The sequence below is a fragment of the Lactuca serriola genome, chromosome 7 (genome assembly GCF_051521515.1).
Source record: "Lactuca serriola cultivar US96UC23 chromosome 7, Lser_US96UC23_V15, whole genome shotgun sequence".
Lineage (NCBI taxonomy): Eukaryota > Viridiplantae > Streptophyta > Magnoliopsida > Asterales > Asteraceae > Lactuca > Lactuca serriola.
In genome coordinates, this window is record NC_136414.1 from 16,730,922 (window position 1) to 16,754,999 (window position 24,078).

At 34.5% G+C, this 24,078-nt stretch overlaps 1 protein-coding gene and 1 pseudogene across 1 annotated transcript; one reads left to right on the forward strand and one right to left on the reverse strand.

Annotated features, from left to right (window-relative positions):
* Positions 1-45: 45 nt before the first annotated feature.
* On the reverse strand, positions 46-1,728 carry LOC145063766 (uncharacterized). The gene has a single exon (XM_079011352.1). The coding sequence runs from the start codon at positions 1,726-1,728 to the stop codon at positions 46-48; it is 1,683 nt and encodes a 560-aa protein (XP_078867478.1).
* A 338-nt stretch (positions 1,729-2,066) lies between these two features.
* On the forward strand, positions 2,067-23,406 carry LOC145063767 (large ribosomal subunit protein uL2mz, N-terminal part-like; annotated as a pseudogene).
* The last annotated feature ends 672 nt before the right edge of the window (positions 23,407-24,078 follow it).

Sequence of the window (24,078 nt, forward strand, 5' to 3'; positions counted from 1 at the left end):
CTTTTTGAGTAAAACCTTTGACCACTAGACGTCCTTTGCACCTTTCTAAATCACCATTAGCTTTGTATTTGTACTAGATGTTGATCTGGTAAAGTCATCCACAATTGTAATAAAGTAGGATTGATTTTGATAAGTTTTTGTGTGATAAGGACCCCAAGTGTCAACATGAATGAGTTGGAAAGGAGAAGTAGTGTGAATAGTGTTGTGAGTAAAAGGCAATTTATGTTGTCGAGCTTTAGAACACACATCACAAGCATTATCAAAAACATCATTAATCTTATTAGGCAAGCTAAGAGTTTGTAACTTGTACATTGGAAGATGTCCAAGTCGTGAATGCCAAACAGAAACAAGAACATTTTTAGAAATTGAAACATTACATTTAGAACTGTAATCTGATACATTCTTGGAAGAAAGAACACATGAATGAAAAGAAGATGTAGATTTAACAGAGAGACCAATTCTTTTGTTAGCACTTGGTTTAGAATGGAGATAGTACAGCCCAACTCGATGCTTACCAAGAACCAGTGGCCTCTTCATTGAAGGGACTTGTAACAAGAAACAAAATTGTTCTGAAAACACAACAAATGAATTCATTTGTTTGCAGAGTTTAGATATTGAAAGAAGATTGAATTTGAACAAAGGAACATGTAAAACATGATGAAGAATCACATTTTCAGTCAACTTAATGCTTCCATATTCATGAGCATTAGTATGTTGACCATTAGGAAGAGTGATTTTGAAAGGAGTTTTGAGTGTCTGTGTATGAATGAATAATGACTTATTATGACACATGTGATCACTGGCACCGGAATCAATGATCCAAGTCATTGGTGCTGTTTCAAGACAATGACAATTTATGAAATTATCTTGAGAAATAATGGTGTTACCTGCAAAATGAATAGATGATTGATTGGCCTTCTGTGGACCTGTGTTACTGGCAGAACTCTCATTGTTATCATTCATTTTGCTCAACAAAGAGCACAATTGATTATATTGATCATTTGTTAGCTCTTGCATAGAATGGTTGCTCTGAGATTGATTGGAGAAGTTGACCTCTTTAGCTTCACTTTCACCATTGAATTGAGAATTTGATACAATTGCTGCAATATTCTTTCCTTTGGTGAACTTAAAATCCTTTGGAAATCCAACCAGTCTGTAGCACTTGTTTGCAATATGGCCTGACTTCTTGCAGAACGAACAAGTGAGATTCTTCTTATTATCATAATTTCCTCTTAAATTGCTTCCATTGTCATTGTTGTTGGATTTCACATTCATTGATGCATAATCAGATGTGAAATGAGAAGGAGAGTAAACTTCTCTTTGTTTTTCATCTTGAATCAGGAGGGAATATGCTTTAGCAATTGAAGGTAAAGGATTCATCATGAGGATATTACCTCGTGTTGTGCTATAATCACCATTTAGTCCCATGAGGAATTTTAGGAGTTTCTGATTCTGTTGAAATGCTTGCATTTCATGAGCAGCAGCACAAGTGCGGTTAGGAATGGTTGAGAGAGCATTCAATTCATCCCAACATTTCTTCAATTTGGTGAAATATGTGGCAAGATCGTTCGATCCTTGAGTCAGATCTGAAATTTCCTTCTGAAGTTGATACAGTTTTGCGTCCATTGATTGACCATAACGATCTTCCAAATCTTTCCAGATTTCTTCAGTAGAAGATGAATATTTAACAAATTCAGATATGTACTGGATAGAGTATTTAGAATCCATGACATTAACATATCATTGTATCATTGCCATAGATCAAAATTAGCATGATCAAGAAGAAGGTTTAACAATTTTGCCATTAACAAAACCAAGTTTGTTCTTCGCTGAAAGTGCAATGGTGATGGCCTTCTTCCATGAACCAAAATTCGATCCATCTAACTGCTTAGTGACAAGAATCATTCCAGGATGATCAGAGGGATGAAGATACAGCGGATCAGAAAAATTGAATTGAGTTTGAGAAGAACTTGAATTGATTTGAGGTGTTTGACTTGGCATTTTGACAAATCGAAAAAACAGAGATTCAAAAAGAAGAGATGAATGATTGAAATTGAAGAACAGTGATGAATAATCACAGCCCTGATACCATGTTGATCATTGAACAAATGAAGAAAGAGAGAAATGGTAAAGATTCAGAATTGTATTGAGTATCATTCGTTAAGTTACAAATGAACAATTTACAGAGAATGTATATACTAACAGACTAAACTAACAACTTCTTCTAATAGACTATCACGTGCACTACACATGTATTCTAACCAACAAAACTAACTTGTATCAAACGTGCTCATATTAACAACAAAATTATAACAGTTTTTTAGAAGTTTTCAGAGTCAAAAAGCTCTGCGCGTACTCTGTTTGGCGCATCACTTGTCCTGCATCTTCCAACCTCTTCTTCTTCTTTTTTTCTTGCTGAAATTTTTATTATATGTTGCTGAAATTTTATTTCACTTTTTTTTGTTTTTTTTGTTTATTCTTGTTGAATTTTTTTTTTGTTTTTTTTATATTGAATAATGATAGATTCTTGATGAAATATCATTATTTTTTACTAAATATCTTTATTTTTTTGCCGAAATGTTAAACATTATTAAATTTTCCGTATTAAAAAACTATTTTTGATTTATAAAATTAGTTTATTTTAATTCTTTAATATTTGCAGCAGTATGCAGATGTTAAAAAAACAAACAAGCTTCTTGTTACAGTCTGCAGCCGTTTGGTCCACCTCTTCTACTGCAGAGGGTTGCAGAGGTGGTCCGCAGACTTCACAAATTTTTCCTTCAGAAAATCAAACAACACCTAGAAGGTAATAAAAAAAATATTTTGCACATGATTTTTTTTATATATTATACCAATAATTTTATAAATATGTTTAAAGGTTTAACCGGCATCATGGATTTTTGGTTTACGTGACTTATATATATTTTGTCACTAATTTCTTTTCCACACATTTAGCCACAAAACTTATATATATATATATATATATATATATATATATATATATATATATATATATATATATACACCAATCATTTTAGTTATTTTAAAAAAGTAATTAATGCATATTACATGTTGTAGATATAATGAATATTAATTAAATCTTTAGTATTTAATATTCATTAAATACTTTCTTAAAATAACAAAAATGATTGGTCCAGAATCAATCCTACATGCATACAATAGATAATAGAAACATTTGAACCTAAGAGCATCCACAATGAAAAGTTTAATGGAAGAGTTGAATGGGGTGTCATGTGGTGGTTGTCGAGGCCAACACAAATAATAACCCTAAATATTACACACTAAAATAGTGTATAGTGGTAAAGGGATCGAATCCACGGAGATTGGTTCAATTTATAACTCTATGAAAAATCTCTTTGTAAAAATACTTGTAAAATGACAATAAAAATAAAATGGGGGGTTTTGGTGTTTTGAAATACTTGAAACAAACTAGAATTAACTATGATTTAAATAGACAAATGCAACAAAAATAAGAGTTTGATGTAAAATCAATGAGGGAAAGATGGTTGACTTAAAGTTTCCTCACTTTGACTTTTGATGAACATATCATTAGAATCCAATGGTGCAATACTTTGATTTAAATCCTTAATTTGGCTATAGTAATCCAAGGAGCTTGAGATTACCTAGACTTTTCTTAATTGTCGAAATGGCTAGAGAAGCTCATAACAATTTCCTTAGTCAAAGTCACTAATTCCAAATAGCATGTAATTAGTGAAAGTCAACTAGCATTAAGAACCAAAAAGTCACCAAATCCAAGAGGGGTCAAATGCTTTCACCACCATGTTGGAGGAAATGTTTTTATGATTGTGTGAAGCAAAAACAACACAAAAATCATTTGTTGCTTGCTAATTTGAGGATCCTTTACTTAATCAAGAAATTAGCCAACTAATCACCACAAACACATTTAAACTCATGAACTAAAACATACAAGTAGTGATAAGATGTTAAAACACAAAACATTCCCATAAAGATTTAAGAACATGTTCATGGATTCTTCAACATTCAACAAAAGTTCAAAGGATTAACCAAAAGTCAACCAAGATTAGTTTAGCCAAGCATGGCTAAACCCAAAGAAACAAAGTTAGAGAAAATTGTACCAAACATTAAGCAAGAATCAAGAGGTAAAAATATGATGTTCTTCAAATGTTCTTGGCCTTCAAAAGTCTTCAAAACTCCAGAGAGAATCTCCAAAAATCGGATGTCCAAGAGTCTCCAAAAGATGGGCACCAACCTTCCTCAAATAGCTCAAAAGAAGAATTTCCGAAACTGCCCCTGCAGGAGGTTGCGCGACCCGCGTGCTGCTGCGCGGGTGGGTTGCGCGGGTGGTCCCTGAATGTAGCATCTTTGAGGTTTTGGGCCTCCATAGCTTAGCCCACTTGGCCCAGTGCGAGCCCAATCAGCTCCTAGCCCATTTTTCTTCAAGTTTTCTTCAATTTAAGCCCAATTTGGCTTCTCCCAATGATTCATAGCTCGTAAACTCGCCCGATTAATAATCTATGCATGCTTGAATACACTCCCGCATCTTGCAAATTTAAATGTTTATTTCTCTCCAAGCCTTCTAATAATCATCAAGCATGCTCCATGCATCATCTCCACAATCACCAAGCCTAACATCCTTTTTGTCTACCAAATCTCATCGCTTCCCATACGTCCCGAACACTCCCGCTCCGCTAGACCCAAAAACCTGCAATTATGCTCACAAGATTCGAAAGTACCCGAAGTAGTCATGAAATAACAAAAGGGAAAATATGCATGGAAATTATCTAAATTAAGAATGAAATATGCTAAAATAAACTATAAAAAGAAGTAAACAAAACTAACTATCATCATGCCTACTTGTCATTCAATAGATACAACTCCACCATTGTGAAATGTCGCATTGGCATTCAATGGATTTGAAGTTCAATGGTCATTGAACTCTTCAATGGGAAAAATGAAAGTATTTAAATCTTTAAATAAATATTCTTTTAATCTGTTCCATTGAACTTGTAGAGTTTAATACATTGTGGGATAAAAATGAATAGAGCTGTATGGAATAGTGAATGATGATGTGGCACTCCAATTGAACGCTATAGAGTTCAATGCATTGTGGATGACCTAACTCTCTCTCCCTCTCTCTCTCTCTCTCTCTCTATATATATATATATATATATATATATATATATATATATATATATTGTAACTAAACTTCTCTTGTATTAATTATACTAAAATTAATTCAAAAAATATCACTTAAAAATGTTTGTTTGGTTTTGAACTAATGATCTCATTTGTTTCGGTTAGATTCATAGTTTTAGTTTCTAAGTTTAAAAATTAATAAATTGTATTATATGAATATTACAGTTTTGGTCCTTGATTCATATAAAAAAAGCTAATTTATTATTATTATTATTAAATAATTTTATTTGTTCTTTGTTTTAATGAAATTTGTATAGATTTCTTATAAAATTATTTTTATTTTTTAAAATTAATTATCTAAATTATATATATATATATATATATATATAGAGAGAGAGAGAGAGAGAGAGAAAGAAAGAGAGAGAGAGATGTTCAAATGTTTCTAACAACTATATTGTGTTCTGAATACACCAATCAAAAATTAACAAATATTAAATAATTATTAAATTGTTAAAGGGTACAATAGAAATCTTTATCATATTTAATTTTAGTGATTATTTAAAATATTTAATATCCCTTTAAATAAGGATAATCAGTTTAAAACCCTACATTCACATTTGCCTCTACATTCACAATTGTCGATCTCCTCTGTTCAAGACTTCATCCTTCACCACTAGTGCAACCTCCTTCTTCCCTGTAGTTACCAGCGTCGTCGTTATATTTCCCCAAAATAATGATCACGTCTGTATCTCATTAACCTAACCTATGCGTCTTCATCAACAATCGATCATCAGGAGACTTTTATAAATCCATCATTTTGCATTGGTAACAACAGTTCATCTAAACAAGGGCTAAAATTATCGATTCCTATACCATCGTTGATCCAAATCGAAGCATACTTTATGCAAATCGTAACAACAAAATTAGTTCCTTTAACAAGCATAATCGATCATAATCGTTTCCAAGTTATGTGCTTTTTATTTCTTTTTCCATTTGTTTATTGTTTTTGTTTACTTACCTTAATTTTACAATCTGTATGTATAAATAATTAAGTGGGTTTGGTGTTAAAAGCTTATTGGTAAACAACAAATTTAAGTAATAATTATATTCATAAGGTGTATAATAGGTGTTTGTGGAAATGCCTAAAAAATAATTTTGCTTTTGCTTTTATAAATCCTTTTCACTTGTTGGATCTTTGTTTTTTTATACTTTGAGTTTTGAGTCTCTATTATTTATATATGTTGCACAAAAGGTGTTTGTGGAAATGCATGAAAGAGAATCTGACCGTGTTGTATGTATTATGTTAAAACTCTGTTAAGGCGTGTCAAACCCAACAAATAAAGGGGTACAAATGACTCCAAAAACACTATTACTTTGCACTAAAAATGTAACACAAGGTAAGCAGGGTCGATCCACAGAGACATAGAACAAATGTTTATACCTTTTTGCAGAAGGTACAATAATGGTCACATAAATGTGTGTGTGTGTGGGGGGGGGGGGGGGGTTGGTACGCAATGATTTAAACAAGAGGATAAAGCGATAACTAAATGATCAATTAAATGAAACAAATTTAGGATTTGTGAGAACTCCAACTCTATGCAAGACAATTTAAGAATGTGATTCCAATGATGAAATGATATCTACTCAATTCCACCTAAGTTGGTACTTGAAAGTGATAACAAGTTCTAACACTTCCCATTCACCAAGTTGTCAAATTCAAAACAAGCTCTTTGAAAATAACCTAACCTTCTAATTTAAGTCTAAACAAGTTTTTAGATAAAAATCAAAAGGTTGCAATAAGATTTATGTGAATGTTCCCAACAACACCCAATACTCCTCACAAGGAGTGTAAGAGTATGTGAATAAGATTTACACTAAATTCATTAAATGGAAATCGATTTAGTGTTTGTTACCTAGTCCAATTCACAAAACAATTACGAATTTTGCAATTAGATAACTTGAATGACCTAACCCTAATTCAAATGCCCAATAAGAATCACAATTAGAATCAAACATTCAATTGAAACAAAATCAAATTCACAAGGTAGGATTTAGAAGCAAACATCAAATCACATGATTGAAATCACAACTAAAAAGTCAAGACATAAAGTTGGAGAAACTAGGGTTCTAGCCACTCATGACTAGAACAAGATCACAAATCTAGAAAATAAATTAAATTCTTACAAAATGAATTCAAATGTTCCCAAGTGTTAATCAACTCCAAAATCCTCAAGAAATTCGCCTTTTCTTCTCCAAAAGTCAACCCCCTCTTTAAGAATGGTGAAAAACTGCTTTAAAACCCGCATTTATGTTTACACAGCCCACGTAAATTAACACTGTCGTTTACACGTCCGCGTAAACGCAAAAATACACTGCACATAAATCTACTTTTACACGGGCGTGTAAACGCAAGGCTTCCATTTACACAGCCTTGTAAATCTCTGTAAAGCCAAAATCTTCATTTCTTTGATATCTTGCTCCTCGGTGCTCCGCAAGTCCCGAAATTTTGTCTACAACTCTTATTTACCTCCTCCAACAATATCCTACCTCCAAAAGTCCCTGAAGTATCACAAGAATGTGTGAATGAAATTGCCTCATGAAAAATTGAAAAACATGCAAAATGTATGAGTTTAAGCCTATATGCAATGCACTTTCCTGGAGTAAAACTACAAAATAGATGCATGAAATGCATCTAACAAACTCTCAGAATGCCTATTATTCTGTTAAAATTCGATTTCAATCTCATTATTTGTCAAGATAGAAAAAGTACAAAACATTACAAGATATGAAAAAGTAAAAAACATTCTGGTAGAATATGTTATCATTCTCCATTATATAGTTTCCATTAAATAAGTAATGTTTATATTCTGTCAGAATTTATTTATATAAATGCATTTTGTTAAAATGTATTTGAGAATGTTTGTTAACAACAAGTATACTTGCTTAACTGGTAATACTAACCAGTAATGCATGTTATTCTTTCAGAATGCCTTCAAGAATGAATTAAATATTGATCATAATAGAGAAAGATTTGGAATGGAGTTAAAAAACAAGTATATTTACCAGTGTTGCAGAAATCGCCATTGGCGGCCGATTAATCGCTTGGCGGCCTTAAACCGATTATGATTAGGATGCTTGGCGGAAATTGGTCAAAATCGGTCAAAGTTGGGCTTGACTGTCCTTAGCGGTCATAGGCGGGAATATTTTAAAAAATTCAAAAAAATTTAATTTTCAAATATTACACCAAAGTTTTAAATTTTCAAAATTTTAAGCTTTCAAATTTTAAAATATTAAACTAAAATTTTCAAATTTTAAAATTTTAAACTTTCAAATACTTCGTTTTTTAGGGAATATTAATTTTTTAAATAATTTTATTAATAATCCCCGCCTAGTCCAATTAATCGCTTATCGTCAGTCGACCGCCGAACGATTTTTACAACCTTGATATTTACGAAGAATTTCATTCTTACAATTATACATCACATTTTTGTAAGAATAGTTAGAATCAAGTCGATTATTTGGACCATTAAAGAAAATCAATTGCATTTGTTAAATAATTGTATATTTAAGAATGCAATTTTGTAAGAATTTTATTCATTTTTTATGGCATTCTGTTATAATATGTGTAATTATATTAAAACGTATAAGGTTGTTATTATGTAAGAATATGTATTGATTTGTGTTTAAGTCTGTATGTCTATCAATAGATATAAGAATGTTGTTATTATTCAACTGGGGGTTCAAAAAATGATTCTTTAATAATATTCTAATAGAATACCGTTCTGATATAATTACAGAACATCTGTAGCGTCTGGTTCCTGGTACATATTTTAAACATGAATTATTGCATTTTTACTTTAGGACTCGGCGAGTTGGAGGCCCCAACTCGTCGATTCTAGGTGAAACTTGGACGCGGGTGGAATGACCTACTTGCCGAGTCCGATGCCCCGAATCGACGAGTAGGCCTGCCTGGATGAAACTCTAATTTTAAGGGTTTGCACTCTATTTAAACACCTTAACTGACTTCCTTTACAACCTCCAGCGCCTTCCTTAACTGATTTTTTAGTGTTCTTGAGCTCTTTGTGCCAATTTGTATGTGTTAGAAGCTTGATAAGAAAGAGAAGGCTTGGGAGATTGTGACATCCCCGTTTTTACAGCCAAAAAAGTCCGATTTTGTTTATGATTTATAAAAATCAGAGTACCCTTTCAATAAAAATGTTGCGGAATTTTTTCCCAGAAAACATGATAATTACATTATCAAAGCATTTCTGAATAAATGTAATTTTTTTTCCTTTTAAAACATTGGGATGTTATCGTCAATATAGAAACATAAGGATAAACAGACCTTAAATTCATTTGCACTAGTGATCTACATCTCCTTAGTCTCTCAGTGTAATGTAGCTTCGTATCGACACCTATGATACAAATAAATTGAGTGAGTCAGGTTGGGAAACCTGGTGAGTACATAGGGATTTCAATCCCACAATGTTATATTATATTATATTATATATATATATATGTATATATATATATGTAATTTAGAACTCACGATATATACAATTTCACATCATATAAACAATTTCATCCCACCCCGACGATCCTCACAATGATACGATCTATACTCTCGGATCTAAATATTACCGTATTTTCTAATCCATACTCATGGATTTGAAATTAACCTCTTTACCTAATCCATACTCCTGAATCTAAAATTAGCCTCTTTACCTTATCCATAGTCCCGAATCTAAATTTAACCTTTTTACATGATTCATACTCCTGGATCTAAAATTAAACTTTTTACCTGATCCATACTCCCGAATCTAAAATTAACCTCCTTACCTAATCCATACTCCCGGATCGGGTATGTCTGATCCATACTCCCAGATCAATAATTATGCGCATTCCATACTCTCAGACTAGGGACAATTGACTATGTCAAATCAATGCTCTCGGATCAATGTCAAATTTAAAGTTCGACTCTCTGTGTATATCTCACTCGTTCTCATAAAGATATACTACCCAATATTCCTCTTAATAATTTAGGTTTACTCTATATCCTAAATTATCGTATATTATCATATATCCTCTTAACACGTATTTTAGGCAATATAAAATATTTTACACACCAAAAAATATTTAATACATTATTCAATACTTGTATTAAAATCATGTTCATGAAAGGGACTATGCACTCACTTGTTAAAGTGATGATTCCAAACTCGGGCAGCGCTTCGCTTCTAACGATTCTATTTTCCTTCAACGAAACCTAGCATTATTATTGTTAAATTTTAGTCTAATCTTTATTGCGACTAATTATTAATCTAGATTCATAATTAAATCAAAGTCTACTTTCATGATCTATCAAGTAAGGAACAACCAGGTAGGATCATGTCGGAAGTAGGGACCGTTTGGTATACAAAGTATACTGTTTGGAAATCTCACTTTAAACACCTCACTAAATCACAACCTAGACATCATCCCCGTAAGTAGATCAATCAGTATAACGAATTGGAATCACTGGTAAATCTTGTTTATATTCTCATAATAACAATAATGAACTTAAACATAAGTTATACTAAAAGTAGGGTAAACATAACTCATTTACTAGGAGTTTGGTTAGGAACCGGGCTCTGCAGGGGCAGGACTTTCGAGCCGAAAGCTCTTCTTCTCGGAGCCTTCTAGATCTCCAGGACTTGCTTCTAAAACCTTAGAGGTGCTAGGGAAAAACCTTGAGGGTTTGGGGTGTTTAGGAGAAAAGAAGTGGAGAGGTGTGAAGAAAATGGAAGATGTGTGCCTCTATTTATAGGCTGAGTTTGGTGCAAACGCAACGCGTTCCCTGGAAGAACCCGGTACATTCCCTAGATGAACACAACAAGTTCATTTCCACGTGTCACCATCTCATTCCAAGCCGTGGGGAAGAAGGTGTGGCCCAGATTGCGCCACGTGTCACTCGCAGATTACCCCAAAAACTAATTATCTTCTAAAATCCGTAACTTTCGCATATGAGCTCCATTTTTACGTTATTTATATCCATGCGTAGGCGGAAACATGATCTATAACTTTTGTTTAGACTCCTTTGGCTAATTCTGACCTTATTTTTAAAGTTATATTTTTAATAGGTCGGGACAGGAAAAGTCCGTTAAAAATTCATAACTTCTTCATCCGACGTCCGTTTTTGTCTGTCTTTTAACCGTTGTGCTACTAATAATGAGATATGTAATTCTCGTTTAGGTTGCGTCGGCCAAAAACTGCTAGATCTAAAATTCGAATTTCAGGTTGTGCACAGTCATGCCAAATCTTAGAAAAATCATAACTTCCTCATATGAAGTCAGATTTGGACGTTCTTTTGTTCACGCTCTCGGTTTAATGTATAATACAACTTTATTTTAGATCACTAAGACCAAAAAGTCTTCTATCATAAATTCACTATTTACGTTTCCCGGTGTCGTGCCGGTTTTGCTGTAAAATTTCGACGGGCCATAACTTCATCGTTATAACTCGGATTTCAACGTTCTTTATATGTACAGAACCCTTGTAACATATACTATAATAGGGATGGCAAAAAAACCCGAACCCGACGGGAAAACCCGATCCCCGAAGTTTTCGGGCCGGGTCGGGTCGTTCTTATCGGGTTTCGGGTCGGGTATCGGGTCCTTATCGGGTATTTTTTTCGGGTTCGGGGCAGAGAGTGGGGAGTGCCTACCCCGACCCGACCCGCCCCGAATATATATATATATATATATATATATATATATATATATATATATATATATATATATATATAACTACACTATGTAACTTCTTAATTTATCATTGTATTTATAGTTTTTCTTTCTTTTTTTTTCTGCCATATTTCGGGTTTTAGGGTCGGGTTTTCGGGTAATTATCGGGTTTCGGGTTTAGGGTCGGGTTCGGGGAAATTTTCAGTCCCGACGGGGCGCCCCGATAAGAAACCCGTCGGGTTTCGGGTCGGGTTCGGGTACACATTTAAAAATCGGGTTCGGGTTTGGGAAGCCATGCCCCGCCCCGAACCCGCCCCGTTGCCATTCCTATACTATAACTTGGTTAAGATTAATCCTTCTAAATAATCTTCCATCAAAAACTCATTTTTGATGCTAATTCTCTCAAAATTGACTAACCTAAAACTACGGGCGTTACAAAGATCAAGAGAAGGCAAATAGATCCAGAAGTTTTGGCACATTTCCAGTTTGCTTAAGGTAAAAAGCTTGAACCTTGACCATTTATCTCTTAAATCTCTAGTTAGGGCAAGTTTCTACCTTTTCTAAGTTTTAGTAGAGCCATTTTCGGGATTTTGTGGTTCTAATGGAGTATAACCATAGATCTCGAACCATTAAGGATTCCCATGGCATAAGGGTGCCAAATTTATGGCCATGGGAGTCCCATGCACCTTGTGGACCTCATTTATGGGTCTTTTGAAATCGACGACCCATGCATGGACGTAAAGTTTGTGACTTTACGTGCAATATGGACCCTAGGAGGATAGATCTATGTTCTGGATGCATTAAGGTCGACTAAAATTGACTGAATAGTTTTGGATATGCAGGGCTGGTCCAAGACAATTTGAGGCCCGGGGCAAAATAAAAACTTGGGCCCTTCGCAATATATATATATATATATATATATATATATATATATATATATAGAAAAGACGGCACCTCCGGAGAATTTTATTATTTAGAATAAAGTAATACAATTTTAGGTGACTCCCCCAGCTATGGAAAGGAAAAAATATTCGAACAAGCCCGAAAGTCAAACAACCTAACATTTGTTGAAACAAAACAACAAAATAAAATGGTCTCTGAACCCCAATACATATATATAGCAAACAAAAACTAAAGAAATTTATATTTTCCAACTCTTTTAGATACAAAGTCATCGGTTATAGGCTTATAGCATCAGGTTCAATATTATCCAACAAATCTTTCTCAATGCATATACCTCTGTACCTACTGTTGGCTGCCTGTGACGTTGTGTATAACCTCTAAGAAATTGAATAATTTGACCAGTATGGGAATACAGTGAAGAGCTGAAGGGCATAACAATTGAAAAAACCAAACACAAGCATAAAATTCTAAAGTTCAGAATAATAGGGAAATCAAAATTAAGAATATTAACATTCAAAAATTAAAATTAAGCAAATGAATAAGAAATCATCTCTAAAAAATACTTACAGAAATTCCTGGGATGCTTGAGATTCACAATCAGAAGGTCAGAAACTCATATTCTAAGATTCTACAGAGTAACACAACATAAAATTGTGAAGTTCAAAAAAGATTCATAAAAAAGAATAAAACAAAAAAATGAGAAATTTTAAGAAGGTTTGAAAGTAGAACTTACAGAGATTCACAATAAGATGGTGGGATACTCAAATTCTACTTACTCTCGATTCTTAATCACAGTGGTGGTCTGGTGTTGCGACAACCGTCAATTTCTGGTCAATTCAAAGTCAAATAAAGTCAACAGGTAAAACCGGTCAACGTACCTAACCTTGGTATATAAGGGTTTACATTATGTTTAAAATTGTACAACTTGCTATTTTAATAAGGAGTTATCGCTTGGAAAGTTTGTATATTCAGAAATTCTAAACCCTAATCGAGGTAAGTGTTGAAACTATTCGATAAAACATTATTCCATACCCTTCGGGGACATATAACAATCATAAAGAGGCTTAATGGGGTGTACAAACCTTGCGTTGCGAAGCTAAACATCCAAAAAGGGTCACAAACGAAGTCTCTCTCAATCTCTCTTTATCAATCTCTCTCTCTCCCAAATATATCCCACATATCTCCCAAATCTCTCTCATAACCTCCCTCAACTTTTCATAATCATTTGGGGGAATCCTGACCCTTAACTTAGCCAAAAACCGTGCGAAACGGGAAGATTATCAGTGAAACAGCTCTATAGAAGTGAAACCCTAATAAGCAAAACCCTAAGAAGCCTCTTGGACTGAAACTCCTTGCGAGGACCGAAGGTAGCCCTAAGAGCCGAAACCATGAAGAACCGAAAATAAGAGAACCGAAAGCTGCATAAGACCAAACCTCGCAGACCGAACCGAGCCTCGCCTTCGCCTCTATTCCAACCTTCGCTTTCGCTTCCTTCCCTTCTCGCATGCGAAAGTTCTCGGGTCGAACCTCCTCTCGGTCCTCAACCTTCCAAGACCGAACCTACCTTTGGTTCTAACCCCTGAAGACCGAACCCTCGGCTCCAAATCCGAACTTCGCAGATTTCACATCTTTTTCCCAGTTTTCAACCATTTTCGCGTTTTAAGCGCGTTTTTCATGATTTTTGTAACACCCGTACATCAGGGCTAGTCGATTAGAGACGATAAGCATCAAAAATGACTTTTTGATGGAATATTATTTAGAAGGATTAATCTTAACTAAGTTGTAGTATATGTCACAAGGTTTTTGTGCATATAAAGAACGCCGAAATCCGAGTTATAACGAAGAAGTTATGACTTGTCGAAGTTTCGCGACAGAACCGGCACAACACAGCGCGACGTAAATAGTGAATTTACGTTAGAGCGATATTTGGCCTTATCGATCTAAATGAAAGTCGTAGAATACGTTAAACCGAAAGCGTGCATGAAAAGAACGCCCAAATCTAATTTCGTATGAGGAAGTTGATTTTTCGAAGTTTCGGCTTAGCAGTGTACAACTCGAAATTCGAATATGAGATCGAGCGATATTTAGCCGAAACAATCTAAACGAGAATTGAAGATCTCGTTGATAGTAGTCCAACGGTAAAAAAAACAGACGAAAACGGAAGTCGGATGAAGAAGTTATGAATTTATAACGGAGTTTTCATGTCCCGGCCTACTAAAAATAATATATTAATATTGAAGTCAAAATTAGCCGACGAAGTCTAAATGAAAGTTGTAGAATTTTTTTTACCTACGCGTTGATATAAAGAACGTCGAAAACGGAGTTCGTATGTGAAAGTTACAAATTTCTGAAGTTCGGGGCGCGAAACCCTAAAACTGTCAAAACTCACGAGGTGAACAGATGATGGACATCTTCCAGGGCAAGTGGCCATGAAGAACACAATGACGTATCGAGCTCACAATGTGAATATTAGAAACACACGAGGTGAGCAAGCTCACGAGGTGAATATTAGAAACTCACGAGGTGAGCAAGCTCACGAGGTGAATATTAGAAATTCACGAGGTGAACCCAGAAAATTCACCCTATAATAGAATTCAAGGGGCAGCCGAGTTTGGTTGCTCATCTCTTACTCTCCCACTCCCGATACTCTCTCTAAGTCCTATTTTAACCCCCGCAGCCCCAATATCATCCCGAGACCCGAATCGAGTCCCGAAGCACCGAAGATCCCGAGAAGAAAAGAGTTTCCGAGCCGAAGCTCGGCTTGCGAGAAGCCCGGTGTGTGAAGATCTTCCCGATCTACCGAAGAATACTACTTCTGCAAGCCGTAGTGCTGTCCGATCATCTTCTGATCAAGTGAGTGTGTGGTCACTTTCATCTTACACATAGATATGAAGTATTTTATAAAATACGTGCTATGTGTATAATATAAAGTTGTTTATATGTGTGGGTGTATAGTCCCTTTCATAAACACGAGTATAATACAAGTATTGTTTGAATGTATTAAGTATATGTTTAGGTGAGTGTGTAGTTACTTTCTTCTAACACATAAATACGAAGTATTTGCTATGAAATACGTGCTATGTGTTTATATATTATTTGTCTATTTGAGATGGGCATGGAATTGAAGTTTTATATAGGTTTTAAATGAGTTAAACTGTATATGTATTTTATCTCTACAAATATGTTGGGTAGAACATGGGTAGACGAAATAGTTGGTGTGTGATGAAGGATGAGTTTAAGGATGAGACGAAAGATAAACCTTGGTAGCTATGGCTTTAGTACTGTAAAGATAAGCCTCGGTAGCTATGGATTTAGTACTGTATATAGATGAACCTTGGTAGCTATGGATTTAGTACCGTATAGACGAACGTTGGTAGCTATGAATTTAGTACTGTTAGATAGACGATGATAGTTATGGACTTAGTACCTGTTAGATAAACGTTGGTAGCTATGGACTTAGTACCTACACTGGTAGCAATGGATTTAGTACCCGATGAATGAACTATAGCAGCTATGGAATTAGTGCTTTACGAAAGAACCTTGGCAGCTATTGTCTTAGTGCCTAATAAAGAATCCTGGCAGTTATTGTCTTAGTGCCTATTACGGAGTGAACGAATAGATGACTCTTAGGGTGGACCGTTAAGAGTAAGGAAGATAATGGGGACGGGTAATTAGAATGATCGTTTGATGATTGAATATATATATATATATATATATGTGTGTGTGTGTGTGTGTGTATATATATATATATATATATATATAATATTGTGGTTTGAAAACCATATATGCTCACCAGGCTTCCAAGCCTGACCCACTCAGTAACTTCATCCTACACTTGATTTTCTTTCATCCTTTCACTCGAATCATGGATTTCTTACACAAATATCATCATATTTGTTACTAGATCTTCAAATCCTCAAGTATCTCCCAAGTGTTCTTGACTTGGAAACTCCTTTTCTTCATCATCCATCTACTGAAATCACTCGAGGTGAGTTCATACCCCCACATTTTCATGTTTTCTTCAAGTTTTAGGGGGGGGGGGATACAAGTAAAAACACCAACAACATAACTAAACTCAAACATCAGCTTTCAACAGAAAAGTTAATGTTCATTCACGAACTGTTTTGGACATATTAAACTTTTTAGTTTTGAAAACTGTATTAGGTGAAAATATTTCAGGTTTATACCTTTAAAATGACTACTTACATATGTCCATACGATTTTTCTACAATTTATGGTGATTTTTACAAAACTGCCTATCACTGTAGCTACGAATTCGGACCAGTCTGTGAATATGAACGTTTTCACACCAGTTAGACGCTTCTAAAAATCATTATAAAATTTATGAACAAACTAGACACATTTTCTAAACTCTCATAGTTTACGGAGTTAGTTTTCGATTTTGTATGATTTTTTCTAAATCAGTGCAGAAATGGTAAAAACGAATTCACAGATTACAACTTTCATAACACTTTGTAACCTGTTGAGCAAAGTGTAAATCTTTGATGACCTCATATTTTGCATGTGTTTTCTGTTGGGATATAAATATATAACAGAAAAATGTTCACTAAATTGTAAGAGCCTTTATTATTACAATTATTACATGATGAGGCATAGTAAACATAGTTATGTTTTGCTACATATTCTACTTACATAGAAAAAGTTACCATACATTACAAACATTTTGATAAACTATAATAGGTATAGTTTATGTTTCATATAAATTACGAAAGAGTACCTTCCTACAAAAAGGGGTTTTCAATTTCACACTACGTAAATCTGTTAATGAATAAATTTGTGAGACATTCGCTTCACGTTACTTCCATAGTAACGCAACAAAAGTCTTGTAATTATAATCAAAATCTCTTGTAGGGAGAGCGTGATAGTTGTGTATAGATCTATATTGGGTCTGACAAACCCACACCTTAGCTGCATGCAACAGCTAGACCGACAGGTCTGGGGTGACAAATGTCATTAACATTCCGACGCCTGAAGAACGTCGTATACAAGGCCGACTTAGTCATAGTATGGTTATAATAACTCACATGGGGTATTAACAAAACATAAGATTTACGGGATTCAATTTAAACAAACGAGTTTAAGGTCAATTTAAACTTACATGATTTACAATTTCTATGGAAAATACTAGTACATTAATAGTCTTGGCATTTAAGGTTGCATTACATTGTTAAAAGGAAAATATTGGATTTTCTAGAACAAACATACTTTTACAAAGAAAGGATTTCAACATTTCATTCAAAAGCTTATGAGCTCACCAACTTAATTGTTGACACTTTTTCAAAACTACTTGTATTCTCAGGGAATCAGTAAAACAGGTAACCAACGACTTTTGAGGATGGAACGCTAAGGCGTCAAACATTCAATTTTTGTCAACATAATGTAATTGATTTAGAAACATGTAAACTCATACTACGATGTAACCTTTTCAATTATATTTATGTTGGTTGTTTGTACTTTGAGCACTATTATACTCGTTGTTGTGATACTATACATGAAGTCCTCCACCCCCGGACGTTTCCGCCATTCTTGGTTCGGGGGTGTGACATGTTCCATTATGCTATTCCAAAAAAAGGAAACTTCAAACCGAAAATAACAAGGGAAAGAATTGAGATTCAGTAATTAGAAATCGTGAAAAGAAGGAAAAGCATATAGAAATAACACTCTCGATTTACTATTGGTAGTATGATATGGTGAAAACTGAAAAGACAGTGAAGCAACTTGTTGACAGAATCAGAAAATCATAAAAGATGAAGGAGAAATCGATTCACTTGAAATGTGAATAAGAAAAAATCGACAAACCATTGCTTCTTGAATCCAGATAAGACGTTTGGATTTTCCATTGAAATCTATTGCTGAAGAGTTATGGCGCCTTGGAAGTCGGACATTATCGCATGCCAATTCTTTTATCTCGCTTCATCTTTTGGATCGGCGGTGCTTTGATAACCGGTGATTTGGGCTTTGAATAACTAGTTCACTAGGCTTAAAACTAATGGGCTTTTACTATATAGTTAATATAAGAAGTATAAAACGGGCCTTTTGGCATTTGGGGGCCCGAGGCGGTCGCCCAGCTTGCCCAGGCCCATGGGTCGGCCCTGTGGACATGGAGGGACTCGGCAAGTCGCTCATATGACTTAGCGAGTCGGGTCGCAGTTTCCCCCAAACCTCTTCTGTTAACGAGCAATGTGTTGAGTTGGAAGAAGACTCAGCCAGTTGGGTTCGTTATGGACCTAAAGATCATAGAACTCGATGAGTTCAAGAACAAACTCGGCGAGTTCAAGACTAAGTCCCAACTGCATGAAGAAGAACTCGACAAGTTCATGGAGAACTCGGCGAGTGCAGGGTTAGACGTTCCAACTTGCATGAAGCAGGACTCGACAAGTTCAAGGATGTACTCGATGAGTTAGTTTTAGAAGGTCCCGATTATGTACGAAGGAGAAATCGGCGAGTTCTTGAAAGACTCGGCGAGTAGGGTCGAAGCTTTTAGCATTCTAAGGATTATGGAACTTGGCGAGTTGGTGGATCAACTCGACAAGTTGAGTCAACCAGATGTTGAACTTGACCAAAAGTTGACTTTGACCAAGGTGTTGATCTTGACTTTGACTTTGATCTGAGTTGACCCTTTAAAGGGGTTAAGAGTGTGAAATGGTAATTAAGGAAAATTGTTATGTGTAGGAGTTGAGAGGAGTTGATCTCGGCATCGATGACAGTTTAGATACAGCACGACATTGAAGTGAGTTACCTTACATTAGAAGTGGGTCTAAGGCACCAAGGCCAGCCCACTAGCATGAGTTGTTTGATAGATGATTGTCTTTGTGATAATTGTCTGGTTTGCCACTATCTGTTGTGTTTTATGTGCTAGTATGATATGAGGTTATGTGATAGTGGTAGTAGGGGGAATAGTCCCCATATCCGGTCGATAGGACCAAAGGGGTAGGTCGGGCACCTCGGTATGCCTGACAATAAGATTATGTTATGCTTTTATGTGGTAGTAGTAGGGGGTGAAATAGTCCTCGTAACCAGTTGAGATAAACCGGAGGGGTAGGTCGGACACCCCGGTATGTCTGACAGGGGTAGGTTAGGCACCCCCGGTATGCCTAGCAGGGGTAGGTTAAGCACCCTGGTATGCTCAGCAAGGTAGGTCGGGCACCCCGTTATGCCTGATGGGGGTACTCACTAAGCTTCGTATGATGGGGGAACTCACTAAGCTTCGTGCTTACAGTTTTCAGTTTTGTTTCAAGTACCTCTTCATCGAAAGGGAAGGAGCTAGCGGGGTAGCTGCGCATCACACACATAGGATTTCCGCAATAAGACATTCTTAGGATTGTACTATGATATTATTACTATTTTCATGTTATGGTTTTGAGACACGTGATTGTGGTTTTGATGAAATGATATGACAAGATGGTGTTTTCTTATAAACGATTTTCTAAATTGTTATATCAAAATGAAATCTTTGGTCTTGAAAAATTGGGATGTTACAACGTCATTCTAACAAAATAACATTATGATAGAATAAAATCGGTTTATGCTTACAAATTACGTTTGAAATTGAATTAATTTTTTAAAAAACTAGATTTTTTAAATCAAGGGCATTAATTATCCCCTAAATCTTAAATTTTCCTTTTTTAATTTTGTCTTAATTGACTAAAATACCCTTATATTGAACTTAGATGATATTTTTGTGTTATTTTTTAATTTAATTATATTTATTAATCACTTACTTAAATAACTAAAAGGATTGGTCCACAATCAACCATACATGCACACAATACTTATCAAAAACACAGTAACCTAACTCTCTCTCTCTCTCTCTATATATATATATATATATACACACACACACACACACACACATATATATATATATATATATCATGTTATTATTTATTCTTAACTTTATTTATTTATCTTTGTTTTTGTGGTTTAAAAATCTTTTAATGTTTTTGACGTCTTATTCGAATATATGATTTAATATATATATATATATATATATATATATATAGTGTGTGTGTGTGTAAGAGAGAGAGAGAGAGAGAGAGAGAGAGGATCAGGTGAGGACTCGTGAGTATACCTTAAAAAATTGAAGAAAAAAATATAAGTCATAAAATCGAGCATAATACTATATCAGAGAGAAAAAATTGGAAATTTTTTTTTATCATTAAATCTGAAGCATAGATCATTTTTATGATTCACTTTTTATGATCCATAATTCAATTTTAATAATTCAATTTTTTTTCTCTCCGATATTGTACTATGCTCGATTTTATGATTTGTATTTTTTTTTCAATTTGTTAAATGTGTCATCACCGAAAAAAGAGTTATCGCCTATATATATATATATATATATATATATATATATATATATATATATATATATATATATATATATATCCTTACTATATTATTAAGGATATCGCCAATTTTTTGAAATTTAAGAGGTACTACACCTACTGCATAATATACAATCAATTTATTCATACCTTTTAATACTCCTGTCACATTTCTGTTTTACAAATTAATTGCATTAAATATTTACATTTTCGTTTGTCAAATTAATGGCATTAACATTGACGTTTCATAAATAAAATCAAGAAAGTAAACATACTATTTTTCTCCTTTGTCCTCTACACTCGCATTTTCCCTCAAACAAATAGCAAAAACCCTATTTTGAAAAGTCGACATCGCACCTCATCCGCCTAACTCATCGTCATCATCACCATCGGTAGTGAATCACCACCCACTCTCCAACCTCGCACCACTCACTGTATCTGTATCTGATCGCCGTCGCCGCCACCTAATGTGCTCTCACAACACTTTTTCGGTAACAGGAAGCCACCACGCTATCTCTTTATCTCATCTGTCCTCTACACTCGTACCACTCGCTTGAGATTACTTCGAGGATTAGCAGCTTTCAGATGAGATCCAATCACTCTATCAGCCGTAAGTTTTTTTTTTAAATGCAAATTCTAAGTTGAAATTGTCATGTTCAAGAGAAACGAATCTGAAAAAGGGGCTCAATGAAGATTGAATTTGATGTCGGAATTAATGTGCAAATACATATTTTTTGTTCCAGTTTTGATGTCAAACCTAGCTCTTTCAAATTATTACATGTTCGAGTGTCGTCTGTGTGTCTCTAGCCTCAAAACCCACGTCTGTATAAGGTCAATATGCTTAAGGGTATCGGTAGTCACCCAAGGCAAAGTTCTGTTTTTGAGGTTTCAGCTTTGCTGGGATATTGGTTCTCTCAGAGTGTTAATTTGGTAATAGTAATGCCGAAAACACATGTTTTATGAATTGCTGATGAAACAGGCGACCTTTTGAATTTGTTTGCTTGTAGCTCTTCTTGTTGAACCCTAACTTCAATTTTACAATAAGAAACAACCTTTTTGACATCAGAAGCGAAACTTTCTTTGGCGTTCCTAGACCCTGGAATACTCTTTGAAATAAAAAGAGTTGATTTTGTTCATGTACATTTCAGTAAACACTTATTTGTACATGTAAAAATGCAAATATATTGAAAGAATGAATCATATGCTAATAAAGTAAAAAGAAATTGGTATTTAAAGCTGCATATTTTCAATTCAAGATGGATAATCAGTACCAGAGAGATGTCATTTCCAGCTTTCTTAATTTGATTGTAGAGATGTGGTGCTTAGGATTTGAACATTACTGATTATACTGTTATTTGAAATTCTTCTATGATTTATCCAAACAAAAAAAGTTTTACTGACTTTATCATATTCCTACAGGTGCTCAAAATGTGAGCTCTGAAAGGCCACTTAGGCAATTCGTTACAGGTAAAGACAAGTCAGCAGGTAGAAATTCAAAGGGTTGTATCACAATTTTCCACAGAGGGGAGGGGCAAAACGGTCACAAAGAACAATTGACCTAAAACGCAACACTTCATCAGTAGGTGTAGTTGAACGAACCGAATATGACCCAAATCGCACTTCACGGATTGCAGTGGTCAGATTGGTCAAAGGGACAGTCGTTGACCGCCCGAAAAAAGTCAACTCCCTCAAAAAAAAACTTCACCCCACCCCCAAGATCCTACCCCCCATCTCCATTAAAGGTCAGTTTTCATTCTCTTCAATTCACGGAGTGTTAGAAGACAAAAAGGTGGAATCTTTAAGGCCTAAAACAGATCATGTAGTGGTTGGACTTTCAAAAGGTAGTAGGACCTTGAGTAGTCAAAGTCAAAGTCAAACGGGGACCTACATGAGAAATGTTAAGGATGTTTTCTTGTCTGCTTTTTCATCTTCAAATGGGAAAAAAAGACATGATGCTCCTTCTTCGTTTGTGAACGTGTTGGGTGTTCCAAGAATGGCGGTGGTAGGGGCAAAACCGGAATTTTTTGTTTCAAGAATGAAAGATGATGTGAAAGAGAATGAAATTTCGTTGCTTAATGAGGTAAAAAGGTGAGATAAGGATAGTGTTGTGTGGGGGGCATAAGATGAAACGAAAAGCAGTTGTTTCTTGAGGGAGTTTGAGACAATGAGAGATTTTAGGGGTTGTTAATGAGTTAGAGTCAAAGTCAAAGGTGAGAGAAAGTGAAAAGGTGGAAAAAGATGGGAAATTTGGAGTGGATCGAGCTCTTGTGAGTTATATATTGGCTACCTAAGTGTCGATTTATCTGTTACCTAAGTGTCGATTTATCTGTTACATGTCTGTTGTGACAAAAAAACAACATAAATCATAATTATACTGAAAAAAACAAATATTTAATCGGGGTTGTAATCAAGAGTGTACATTTATATATTATTATTTTAACATTCGCACAGTTTGACATAATCGAGTTTGTAATCAAGAGTGTACATTTATATATTATTATTTTAATTTTTGAATAAAATATCCACAATTTAATTGTCTCTACAATTTAATTTTTGAATAAAATATACACATCCGGCGCTTGGCGCGGGTAAACGGCTAGTGTGTGTGTGTGTGTGTGTGTGTGTATATATATATATATATATATATATATATATATATATATATAACACTTTATTCGTTCATATTATATAACGTTTTTTTATAAATGTTTTGCTCTAATAAACAAATTAAAATAGAACCCAAGATAATTATCAAACATCAAATATAATTATTATTTTTTTTTATGTTTTTCATTTACCATCATTCGTTTATGTGTTTTATTTTTTTATTCAGCTTTAAAAGGGTTTATTGTTACCTTTTAATCAAATAATCTTAAATATTAGAATAAACAACTATCATACCGTCATAACAACTATCGAAATAACAATTATTTGTTAAAAGAATAATCATAAATAAAATCTAT

What these genes read in the sequence shown, in the direction of transcription:
- LOC145063766 (XM_079011352.1), bottom strand. Translation starts at nt 1,728, where the DNA reads ATGGATTCTAAATACTCTATCCAGTACATATCTGAATTTGTTAAATAT.